The following is a 12,813-nucleotide window of genomic DNA, read 5'->3' as shown; positions in this document are numbered from 1 at the left end:
GATATTAGTCCTGCTCCAATTCAGAGCAGGTCCCAGCTACCCTGGAAGAGATCCGAATGAGCCAGAAACCTGAGGGCCTCCCTCCTGCACCATCTCTTTAGTCACCTGTTAAATTGCATTATCCTCCTATTTCTAACTTCACTCGCCTGTAACGTGGGTATCAATCCTGAGATCACAATCCTGGAGGTCCTGTCTTTCAAACTCACACCTAACTTCCTGAACTCTTGAGGCTGCTTTCTTTAGACACCGCCTCTTGTAGATGTCCTCGATGGAATGAAGTCTGGTGCCTGTGATGTCACAGGCCAAGTTGACAACCCTCTGGAGTTTTTTCTTGCCCTGAGCATTGGCACCTCTGTATCAGACAGTGATGCAACAAGCCAGAATGGTCTCCGTGGTATACCCGTCGATGTTTTAGAAAGCCTTCGGTGACATACCGAATCTCCTCAGACACCTCACAAAATACAGCCGCTGGTGAGCCTTCTTTGTGATTGCATCGACTTGGAGGCTTCCAGGACGGATCAGATTTCAGATTTATTCTCAGAGCACATACATGACATGACGTTAAACCCTGAGATTCTTTTTCTGCGGGTGAGATAGCATTACCACTTACTGGTACACTGTCCACAGCGTATACATGCAAACAAATAAAGAACTGTAAACAGGTAATGAACATAAACCAACTGTGAATACAGAGATAATAAAAATAATAATAAAGAGCACAAGTAAAAGTCCTTAAATGAGTCCCTGATTGAGTTTGTTGTTCAGGACTCTGATGGTGGAGGGGTAGCAGCTGTTCCTGAACCTCGTGGTGTGATCCTCGAAGATTTTGACACCCAGGAATTTGAAGTTCTTGACCCTCTCCACTACTGATCCCTCGATGAGGACTGGATCATGGTCTCCTGACTTCCTCCTGAAGTCCACAATTATCTCTTTGGTTTTGTTAACGTTGAATGCCAGGTTAGTGACATCACTCAACGAGCTGATCTGTCTCCCTCCTGTACACTTCATCAATGCTGTTTATGATTCTGCCGACAACCATCATGTCACCTACAAATTTGCGGATAGGATTGGAATTGTGCCTGGCCACACTGTCATGGGTGCATAGTGAGTAGAGCCTTGGGCTAGGCATACATCCTTGAGGTGTGCCTGTATTGCAGGAGGAGCAGGACAGGCAGCTCAATGATCCAGGCTTCCATTGTTTTAGACACAATAGAACAGGAGGGGGAGGATTGACATTGCTCATCAGGGAAAATATCACAGCTGTGCTCAGGCAGGACAGACCAGAGGGCTGCTTGTCTACTGGAGCAATATGGGTGGAGTTGAGGAATGGGAAAGATATGACCACACTCATGGGGTTGTATTATAGACCACCCAATAGTCAGAAAGAATTGGAGGAGCAAATCTGTAGAGAGATAGCAGACAGCAGCAGAAAACAATAGCAGAAGATTTTAACTTTCCACATATTGACAGGGACTCCATACTTGAAAAGAGCTGGATGACCTGGAGTTTGTCAAATATGTCCAGGAAAGTTTTCTAAATCGGTGTATAGATGTATCAACTAGAGAGAGTTCAATATTGGACCTCTTATTAGGGAATGAGAAAGGTCAAGTGACGGACGTAGGGGAACATTTTGGGTCCAGTGATCATAATGCTATTAGTTTCAAGTTAATTATGAAGAAGGATAGGTCTGGACCTTGGGCTAAGATTCTAAATTCGAGAAAGGCCAATTTTGAGGAATTGAGAAAGGATCTAGAATGTGTGGATTAGGATAAGTTGTTTTCTGGAAAGGATGTGTGAGGTAAGTGGATGACCTACAAAGGTGAAATTTTGAGAGTACAGAGTTTGTATGTCCCTGTTAGCATTAAATGCAAGGTTAGCAGGTATAGGGAACCTTGGTTTTTGAGGAATATTAGGGATCTGGTTTAGACAAAGAGAGAGGTGTATAACAGGTATAGGCAACATGGAGCAAATGAGGTACTTGAGGAGTATAGAAAATGCAAGAAAAACCTCAAGAAAGAAGTTAGGAAGGGTAAACGAAGACATGAGATTGTTTTGGTAGACAAGGTGAAGGAAAATCTCAAGAGTTTCTACAGGTATATTAAGAGTAAAAAGATAATAAGGGGAAAAATTGGTTATTTTGAAGATAATTGTGTTCGGCTTTGTATGTAGCCAAAATGGATCGGAAGATCTTAAATGTTTTTATTCATCAGTGTTCACTCAGGAAAAGGGCACAGAGCCATGGGAAGTAAGGAAAACAAACAGTGAGGTCATGGAACTTATACAGATTAAAGAGAAGGAAGTGATTGCTCTCTTAAAGCAAATAGGGATGGATAAATCCTCAGAGCCTGACAAGATATCCCCTTGGACCTTGAGGGAAGCTAGTGTAGAATTGCAGGGGCCCTGGCAGAAATATTTAAAATGTCCTTAGCCACAGTGATGGTGCTGGAATACTGGAGGGTAGCTCCCGTTCTGTTGTTTACAAAAGGCTGAAAAAGTAACCCTGAAGTCAGTAGTACACAAGTTATTGGGAGGTGTTCTTCAGGATCAGATCTACTAGTATTTGGATAGCCAGGGATTGATTAAGAATAGTCAACATGGCTTTGTGCATACTAGGTCATGTTCAACCAATCTTATAGAATTTTTCAAGGAGTTTAGCACAAACGTTGAAGAGGAAAAGGCTGTGGATGTTGTCTACATGAACTTTAGTAAGGCCTTTGACAAGGTCCCACATGGGAGGTTAGTCAGAAAGGTTCAGGCGCTAGGTAATCATGGGGAGGTAGTGAACTGGATTCCACATTGGCTATGCGGGAGAAGCCAGAGAGTGATAGTGGATTATTGCTTTTCAGATCTGGTACTAGTGGTGTACCACAGGGATCTGTGCTGAGACCATGGTTGTTTATCATATATACCAACAATCTGGATGATAATGTGGTAAATTGGATCAGCAAATTTACAGCAGGTGACACAAAGATTGGAGTGTTGAGGACAGCAAGGAAAGCTTTCAAAGCTTGTAGAGGGATCTAGACCAGCTAGTAAAATGGGCTGAAGAATGGCAGATGGAATTTAACGCAGACAAGTGTGAGGTGTTGCATTTTGGAAGGGTAAAACAAGAAAGCACATACACGGTAAATGGTAGGGCCCTGAGGAATGAGGTAGAACAGAGGGATCTGGGAATACAGATACATAATTCCCTGAATGAGGTCACAGGTGGATAGGGTGTAAAGAGCACTTTTGGCATATTGGCCTTCATAAATCAAAGACTTGAGTACAGGAGCTGGGATGTTATGGTAAAGTTGTACAAGACATTGGTGAGGCCAAATATAGAGTATTGTGTGCAGTTTGGTCACCTAATTACAACAAAGATATCAATAAGATTGAAAGAGTGCCGAGAAGATTTACTTGGATGTTGCTCAGACTTCAGGAACTGAGTTACAGGGAAAAGTTATAGAGGTTCAGACTTTGTTCCCTAGATCGTAGAAGAATGAGGGGAGATTTGATTGGGATATTTAAAATTTTGAGGGAGATAGACAGAGTAAATGTATATAGGCTTTTTTCATTGAGGGTAGGTGAGATGCAAACCAGAGGAGATGGGTTAAGGATGAAAGGGGAAAAGTTTAGGGGAAACTTCTTCACACAGAGAGTGGTGGGAGTGTGGAATGAGCTTCCAGCTGAAGTGATAAATGCGGGCTCAATTTTAATTTTTAATAAGAATTTGGACAGGTACGTGGATTGGAGGGGTATGGAGGGCTATGGTCTGTGTGCAGGTCTGTGGGACTATGGAGAATAATAGTTCAGCACAGACTAAAGGGGCAGAAGGGCCTGCTTTTATGGTTCTAAGGTTCTATGATTTAATATCAGCAGCAGGCAAAGGAAAAATGATCTTCAGACTGTCAATCAGAAGCATATTGGGTGCAAGGTGATCAATACTGGGGCCTCAAATACTTATCATCAGTTGGATGAGGTTAACGAACATACTGCAGCAAAAGGTACTGAAGAAAGAGAGATTGGGGGGTTAACATGTTGTGAGGAAGACAGAATGCCTGCCGAGTTTGAAAACCAGTGTTTTAATCGTACCTAATTGACTCATTATGTGCATGATTTTTTAACTCCAAAGGAAATGAGCCAGTAACAATTTTTCTCAAGGTCTAGAGCAGTGATTCTCAATATTTTTTCCCCACTCACATCCTACTATTTAAGGTTATTTAAGGTGGGATGTGAGTGGAAAGAAAACTTTTGAGAACCACTGATCTAGAGGAATGAGAGTGATCCTACTGACATAGAATTCTCGCGGATATTCACAGAGTAGATATTTCTCCAACTGAGGGTATCTGGAACTAAGAGCAGCATTCTTTAATAAGGAGTTGCCTCTTTGAGATGGAGATGAGGACAAATTTCTTCTCAGAAACTTGAGACCTTTTGGAATTCTTTCCCATAAAGAGTTATGGATATGGAGTCTTTGAATATATTCAGATAAGATCCTGGCCAACATTTAAATGACAAAGAAGTCAAGCAAATGGGAAGAGAGTGGGTGCTTCTGTTGAGGTCAAGGTTGGATCAGCCATGGTCATACACGCTGAACATGTAGGCTCAAAGGGCTGACAGCTGATTTCCTATGTGTGACTTGCAGGGAAACTACATGAGTTAACTAAAGGTGGTATCACTGCTCACCACCATGTGTCAAGAGTTAGAAGGAATGTATGTTTAAGATGGTGGAAGGGGTGCCAGTCAGGCTGACTCATTTCCGAAGCAAGATTTCGACCTAAAATAGTGATAATCCATTTCCTTCCACAGATGCTGCCTGACCCAGAGTTCGTTTCTTTGACTTCTTTGTTCTGGTTAGTGTGACAAGTAGAGAGTATTCTTGTCCATGCCTTATAGATGATGGAAAGGCTTTGGATTATCGGTAGATGAGTTACTTGCTTCAGCATACCCAGCTTCTGATATACTCTTGCAACCATGTTGTTTATGCATCTAGTCCTGTTGAGTTTCTGGTCCGTTACGAACTCCAGGATGTGGATGGCTGAACTCTTTGTGCTGGAGATGGCCACGATCTGGCACTTGCATGACTGGAAAGTTACTTGTCACTTGAGCCCATGCCTGAACATTGTTTGAACCTTCCTGCGCACTAGGAAGGATGGTGGAGATGCATATGCACAATGTTCAATTATCAATAAGCATCTCCATTTCATTCACTTTATAATGGAACAAAGCAGTCCCAAGGTGGTTTGGCCAAGGAACATACAGTGTTACAACAGAGATATCATCAAGCTGAGCTGATTGGTCTCCATGTCCAGAACTGTCTTCCAAAATGTGACTCCAACCACCGGAGTATTTTTCCCAAAGATGACCACTGACTTCATCAGAGACCCCGTTGCCACACTTGGTCAAATGCTGCTGAGATGATAAGTCACCAGCCCCTCTCAAATTTGAACTAGTTATAATGACAGCTGGACCCAAGTGATTCCAGCAAAGACAAAACTGAGCAGAGGTGAGCAGTTTAGAACATAGAACATATTTTAGAACATAGAATAGTAGAGCACAGTACAGGCCCTTCAGCCCACCATGTTATGCTGACCTTTAGACCATGCCTCCCACATAACCCTCCACTTTAAATTCCTCCATATGTTGTCCAGTGGTCTCCTGAAATTCACCAATGTACCAGCCTCCACCACTGACCCAGGTCGTGCATTCCATGCACCAACCACTGTCTGGGTACAAAACCTTCCTCTAATATCTCCTTGAACTTCCCACCCATTACCTTAAAGCCGTGCCCTCTCGTATTGGGCAGTGGTGCCCTGGGAAGGAGGCACAGGTGTCCACTCTATCTATTCCTCTTAATATCTTGTATACATCTATCATGTCTCGTCTCATCCTCCTTCTCTCTAAAGAGTAAAGCCCCAGCTCCCTTAATCTCTGCTCATAATGCATACTCTCTAAACCAGGTAGCATCCTGGTAAATCTTCTCTGTACCCTTTCCAATGCTCCCACAACCTTCCTATAATGAGAAATTTTGATAAAGTTTATTGGTGAAGTTAATATCCCTTGAAAGCACAGCCAAAACCACCTTCTGGCACTTGTTCATGCAACAAGTGCACTCGAATTATCTGGATTGGATTTACTTTACTGCTTATGAGCACATTGTTAGGTAGATATGAGGGCACAAGTGAAGAGGTACCTTTTCCTCCAATATATTCCACTTGACAAGCTGAGTTCAAGATTCCTTCATTATCATGTAATAAAACAGGCGTAACATTAAATTAAATTGACTTTAGTCTGCTATAAAGCAGACAAGGATTCACTATCAGCAGAAATTGCCCGGTGCCCCTCAGTCAGAGAGAGAGAAGCGAGACTTTTCACTGCTCTGGAGCAGCTTATCTAAAGGCATGTCTAATTCTGGAGTCTTCAGTATACATTTGAGACCTTGCATGGTCCATGGTCTTGGCTGTATTTCACTCTACTCAGCCTTTTCCAGAGATCATATGGAGTTAATCAAATTGGCTGGAGAATGTCTTCAGATATGGTGTGATTTGGCTGATTATGTTTATCTCTGGCATTTATGGGCTGGACTCTACCAGTGTGAGGCATGGAGAAGCTGCATCCTCTACCTTCCATTAGCTGTTTAATTATTCTCCATGCATATGTCCGATGGGTTCACCAGGGTGCCTATTTCCACTTCCAACTGAACTACATTGGCCAAATGACGACTGCAATGGTTACCGGCAAAGGCATAATTACTGCTTTAGATGGTCCGCAACAACCCACAGTTGGCTAGTTTAAAGCTGAAAGACCTTCTGAGGTTTCCATAGTCATTGGCATTGTGGTGTTTTACCTTCACAAGGACCATGTAGTGGTCACTCCAAGCTATCGTGGACAGATACATCTGCAGCAGGTAATTTGGCAAGAGTGAGCTCAAGTAGATTTATCCTGCACCTTGGTTTGCTCACCACACTTTGATAGAACCCAGGTCTGCCATGGGATTAACACCATTAATGGCGAGGAAGCCGACTAAAGCTGAGTACCCAGGTTTTAATTTGTCATTCCCACTTTGAAAGCTGTGACATCTACCATCCTCATGAACTACTCAAAGTTGAAAAACAAATACCACAAAATTAAATGAAGAAAAATAATCCTTCTTTCACCCGTCCTTCTTACAGATTGCTCTGTAGAATTAGATCAAATACCGTATACATTTTCACAAGCTACGTGGAGACATAGAGAAACAATCTTTCTTCCCCCAACAGAAAAATGTCCACCTCTGGTGGCATAAAATTGCAAATTCAAGAACAAAAGAATTTAACATAAAAAAACTGCTAAAATGTATAGATTCCTTCAAACCATTCCAAAATATGTACTTGTAAAGAAAGGAAAATGTCTCTCACTCCTATCTAGGATTTTTGTTGTGAAAGATTGTCAAACTTTTCGCTGAATGGAACAGTGAAATTGTGATGCACCAACTTACAGTTAACCTGGATGTAAATCATGGCTTCGTCAGACCCTGCAATGCTTTCTGCTTTGACAGAGACACGGTAGATTCCTGGTTTCTCATATCTGTGCAAAATTGGTTCATCCATCAGGGTGAGGTTGACATAAATGGCCTTAAAACCATCTCCAAGGTCCACATGATACGTTGTGTTTATTGTATCACCCTTAACAACAACAAAACAAATGTCAGATCAAAAAAGATCACACAGGTGAATTATAGATTTGAGTCAAGCCGATGGTCATCAATCAACCTAAAGTCTCTGCTGAATTGTGGCTGGACCTTCCACTTGTACTATAATGTTCTCTGCCCTACAAAGTTCACCTGAATCATAACATGGAACCAAACCACCAAAAGATGTGTCTGTATTACTGGCATACCCCGTTTGTTTTAAACTGCAAGCCGACTGTGAATAATTATGATTTATTCATTCATTTTGGCACCCAACCCTCGGTTCCAATAGTTGATTGTCCCGACACAACTGGAAGGTTCAATACGCCACAACAGTCTAAATATTAGTTGTCAAAGAGGAGATCGTCACTCAAAGGTGCCTAACTCACGCTAACGATTCATTATTCTCCATAAAAACTATACAAAGAAAACACTGTCAAATGGCAATGGAATCAGATTTAAGGAAACAATCCACAAATTAAAGGCCTTCTGACACTGTAGGTTTACATGTAAAGAATGGCCAAGTGGGGCACTGATTGCTGGAAAAGGTTAACACTGCTATTCTGGACTGTTTATCCAAAATATCATCAGTCCAGTTTCTGGAGGGAGTGCTGTCATTTTCAGAGAAGCTTCTAAAGAAATAAGGAAAAATAAGAAGAGATATCACCAGCAAGTAATTAATTTCTTTAATTTAACTGTGAGCTTTCTTCTATGCCAAAATAAAAGTAGAATGAGACAAATATTGTCGAGGTTTATTGTATAATATCTATTATACAGGTTTTCCCTGCTATCTGAAAGTAGAGCGTTCCTATGAAACCTTTTGTAAGCCGAAATGGCGTAAAGTGAAGAAGCAATTACCATTAATTTATATGGGAAAATTTTTTGAGTCTAGGAAATAGCCTAGGAAATCATACCAAATAACACATAAAACCTAATGTATTAAATTATTTAGTGTATTAAACCTAATCTTTCTCTCTACCTCTGAATAGTACGAATGATGGACACAGGCAACTTCAACGCATGCACGATATCTTTATTTGGTTCACCACAATCGAAACACGATTGTCCAGTTTTACGCTAAGCGTAACACCTTTATGAGCTCTCTTAGGGTTTTCTGATATCTTAGGATACATCTTGCTCACGAATGCACAAAATAAATCGAGATAAGCACAGATGGTCACAGACACAGTTCAAAGCTATGGCGGCTTGATGCTGAGATGCTAAGTGTAGTTCCTGGGGAAGGAGGTTGGAGGTGCCACTCTCGCTGCTCAGGGTGCGCGCTGCCGCTATAACGGCTTGCTCCAAACAAACGCTGAACTCTATTTTCACTTTTCGCCTTTTTTCGTAACAGCAAAAATCCCCTTTGGATTTCTTTCAGTTAGCGAAAACGGGTACTAATGTAGGTCTTTTGCAAAAGCGAAAATCCTCCAGATTTCTTTCAGTTAGCGAAAACAGGTACTAATGTAGGTCTTTCGTAAAACTGAGATGGAGTAAAGTGAACTTTCGAAAAGTGGGGGGGTGGGGGGGGGGGGGGTTGGTGGTGGTACCTGTACTGTATTACACAGTGAATTCTGCACAATTTTAAAGTTATGCAAAACTATCTAAACCACAGGAATAATTGGCAAAAAATAAATTGAATACTTCATAAAGAATTATAATCTTCCTACTTAGAAATAACAGTCATGGCACTGGAAATGGTTATGACAGTGGGGTGGGGAAACAGGACATTTCTTCAAGTAAGAGGATATTTTGGATTTCCTGGAGTGAAAAGTCAGATGTTAACGGAGGCAGAGGGAGTCAGAGAAAGGGAGGCATCCTTACAAGGAACAGGTTGGGAACAGATATAGACCAGGTAGCGGTTTGTAATAAATATCCACGAATAATTTGTCTTCTGAGATGAAAACAGAGTTTCAGAAAAGGGAATGAGATGTCAGAAACAGTACTGATAAAGTTAAGGGTGGAGTGGTTGGCAGAGAAATTAATGAAAATGTTGAGTTCTGCACAGGTATAAAGATCTGCACCAAAACTGTCATCAAAGGGTTGGGGAGTGGCACTGGGTTTGGAACTGGGACATTTCCACACACTGAACAAAAAGACAGGCAACATGTGACCACATTACACTCTGGATGTGAAAGAAAATGGCCAGAAGTGAAAAGAAAGCTCTTAAGGATAAGAATAAGTTCTACCAAGTGAAGGAGAATATAGATAGAGGGGGACTGAATGGCTTTGTGTTCAAGAAAGAAGTGGACGACCATGAAGTCTTCCTGATGGAGAATGGAGGTGAAAATAGGCATTGCACATCAACAGTGAAAATGATGCTGTGGGGTCAGGGAATATTTTCCAAGAGGTGGAGAGCATGAGTAGGGTCACGGGTGTAGGTGGGAGAGACTGGTGAAGGCTGATAATATTGGGGTATGAGGAGGTGAGTTCAGTGAGTCTGGAATAGGTATAGACAATGGGTCTGCTAGGGTAGCTCTGCTGGTGAATCTTGGGTAGGAGAGAGTAGCAGGCAGTGCAAAATTAGGGAACTTTCATGTTGAAGACGATGGCGGGGAGATCATCTAAAGTGATGAGGTCTGTGATTGTATGGGAGAGGTGGGGAGCCAGGTAGGGGAGGAGACCATAGTGGAGGAGGGGGAAGAAGTTACTCACAATAAATTATTTACAAAAAAGAAAACCGTTCAAAGTCTTTTCCCATCCATCGTGTCTATCCATAATTCCATCAATGAACATTGTTCCATATCTTGTCACTTCTCCCTCACCACCCCCCCCCCCCCCCCATTCCCCTGGTTGTCTGAAGGACTTCCCCTCAATCTCAGCCCCTCAGTGCCTGGTAGACTATGGTCCTTCCCCACAACACCCTTGCGCTGGCTCAGTAATTTTTTGAAAAACACTCACTATCTTTTTAACATTAGGCTGTAAACTGGCCCTTTATGTCTCTTGCATTTGATTTTAATTTTCTTTCTTCTTAGCTTTGCTGCTGCCATGCTCTCAGCTCCTCCACTTACTGAGCTGGTGTTCTGGATCCTACACCCTTGTCACTTCTCACTCTCCAAGAAAAAAAATGACAATAAACTTGTTCTTGAACTTGGGTTCTAATTTCTAATTTTTGAAATCTGAGTAAATTAAGGCAAGCAAATTTTCTGGAAATATCCTCAATTAAGTTACATGCTTTGTGACAGAGACAATACAGGAACTCTATCACAAACAAATTCTAGAATGGAAAAATATTGTTCGAATGATGCTGTATTTTTTTAAGGAAGTTCTTATCACCTTTGCATCATCTTTTCAGCTGCACAGTTATTATACAAACCAAACCAGCCCCCTACTGTTGGAATCTTTACCTCATCAGAGACTTTTAATACAATGATGTTGGATTCCTGTGTGTGTGTGTGTGTGTGTGTGTGTGTGTGTGTGTGTGTGTGTGTGTGTGTGTGTGTGTGTGTGTGTGTGTGTGTGTGCGCGTGTGTCTGTGTGTGTGTGAGTTCGTGTGTCTGTGTGTGTGCGCGTGTGTCTGTGTGTGTGTGAGTTCGTGTGTCTGTGTGTGTGTGAGTTCGTGTGTCTCTGTGTGTGTATGTGCACATGTCTGCGTGTGATTGTGCGTGCACGTGCGTGTCTGTGTGAGTGTGCACGCGCGTGTGTGTGCGTGTCTGTGTGTGCACGCGTGTCTGTGTGTGTGCGCGCGTGTCAGTTTGTGTGTGTGTGAGTCTGCGTGTGAGCGTATCTGCGTGTGATTGTGCGTGCACATGCGTGTCTGTGTGAGTGTGCACGTGTGTGTGTGTGTGCATGTCTGTGTGTGTGCGTGCGCACGTATCAGTGTGTGTGTGAGTCCATGTGTGTGTGTGTGTGTGTGTGTGTGTGTGTGTGTGTGTGTGTGTGTGTGTGTGTGTGTGTGTGCATGCACGCGCGCTAAGGGGAGCAGCTGCGATCTTGTTAACACATGCAGTTAATTTTATTCCTGCAATTTACGTCAGAGCTACAGCTGATGCTGAAGCCACTCTGTAATTGATTCTACTTTTTGGCAAAGATGCAAAATTTATGCTTACAGATGAATATTAATGCAACGTTGCAGTCCGGAATGCTTCATCAGGACACTTTTAGTCCAGATTAAGGGTTCCGGCCCACAAGATCGACCACTTGTTTACTCCACCTATATTCCTCAGCCTACTGAGTTCCTCCAGCAGGTTATGTTAGCCTGGAGCTTGAGGTTTACATCTCACCTCAGCCAGAGACAAATCGATGCACCTTAATCCTAGAAACTGAGCACCAAACAGCTGGTATGTTTTTAAATTAAATAATACATTCAAAAAATTGTGAAGTTGTTTATAATTCGCAAACAAGAAAACTGGGTGAGTTTTAACATTGTCCACAAATATTCCTCTTTGCCTTGGCTTCGCGGACGAAGATTTATGGAGGGGGGTAAATGTCCACGTCAGCTGCAGGCTCGTTTGTGGCTGACAAGTCCGATGCGGGACAGGCAGACACAGTTGCAGCAGTTGCAAGGGAAAATTGGTTGGTTGGGGTTGGGTGTTGGGTTTTTCCTCCTTTGTCTTTTGTCAGTGAGGTGGACTCTGTGGTCTTCTTCAAAGGAGGTTACTGCCCGCCGAACTGTGAGGCGCCAAGGTGCATGGTTTGAGGCGATATCAGCCCACTGGCGGTGGTCAATGTGGCAGGCACCAAGAGATTTCTTTAGGCAGTCCTTGTACCTCTTCTTTGGTGCACCTCTGTCACGGTGGCCAGTGGAGAGCTCGCCATATAACACGATCTTGGGAAGGCGATGGTCCTCCATTCTGGAGACGTGACCCACCCAGCGCAGTTGGATCTTCAGCAGCGTGGACTGGATGCTGTCGGCCTCTGCCATCTCGAGTACTTCGACGTTAGGGATGAAGGCGCTCCAATGGATGTTGAGGATGGAGCGGAGACAACGCTGGTGGAAGCGTTCTAGGAGCCGTAGGTGATGCCGGTAGAGGACCCATGATTCGGAGCCGAACAGGAGAGTGGGTATGACAACGGCTCTGTATACGCTTATCTTTGTGAGGCTTTTCAGTTGGTTGTTTTTCCAGACTCTTTGGTGTAGTCTTCCAAAGGCGCTATTTGCCTTGGCGAGTCTGTTGTCTATCTCGTTGTGGATCTTTGCTTCTGATGAAATGGTGCAGCCGAGA

General features: G+C 42.9%; 1 protein-coding gene across 6 annotated transcripts in view; it reads right to left on the bottom strand.

The window, feature by feature from the left end:
* sorcs2 (sortilin-related VPS10 domain containing receptor 2) overlaps positions 1-12,813 on the bottom strand; it is an 848,688-nt gene that overhangs the window by 80,546 nt on the left and 755,329 nt on the right. For all 6 annotated transcript variants that reach the window (XR_011354139.1, XR_011354138.1, XM_069926521.1 and 3 more), the window contains exon 19: positions 7,460-7,646. Coding sequence is in view for 4 of the 6 variants with exons in the window: in XM_069926521.1 (XP_069782622.1) it covers positions 7,460-7,646 (187 nt within the window). In the remaining 2 variants the exon portion in view is untranslated. The remainder of the gene's footprint in view (positions 1-7,459; positions 7,647-12,813) is intronic.

The sequence above is a fragment of the Narcine bancroftii genome, chromosome 3 (assembly GCF_036971445.1).
Source record: "Narcine bancroftii isolate sNarBan1 chromosome 3, sNarBan1.hap1, whole genome shotgun sequence".
NCBI classification, from domain to species: domain Eukaryota; kingdom Metazoa; phylum Chordata; class Chondrichthyes; order Torpediniformes; family Narcinidae; genus Narcine; species Narcine bancroftii.
This window is presented reverse-complemented; position numbering and strand designations above follow the sequence as displayed.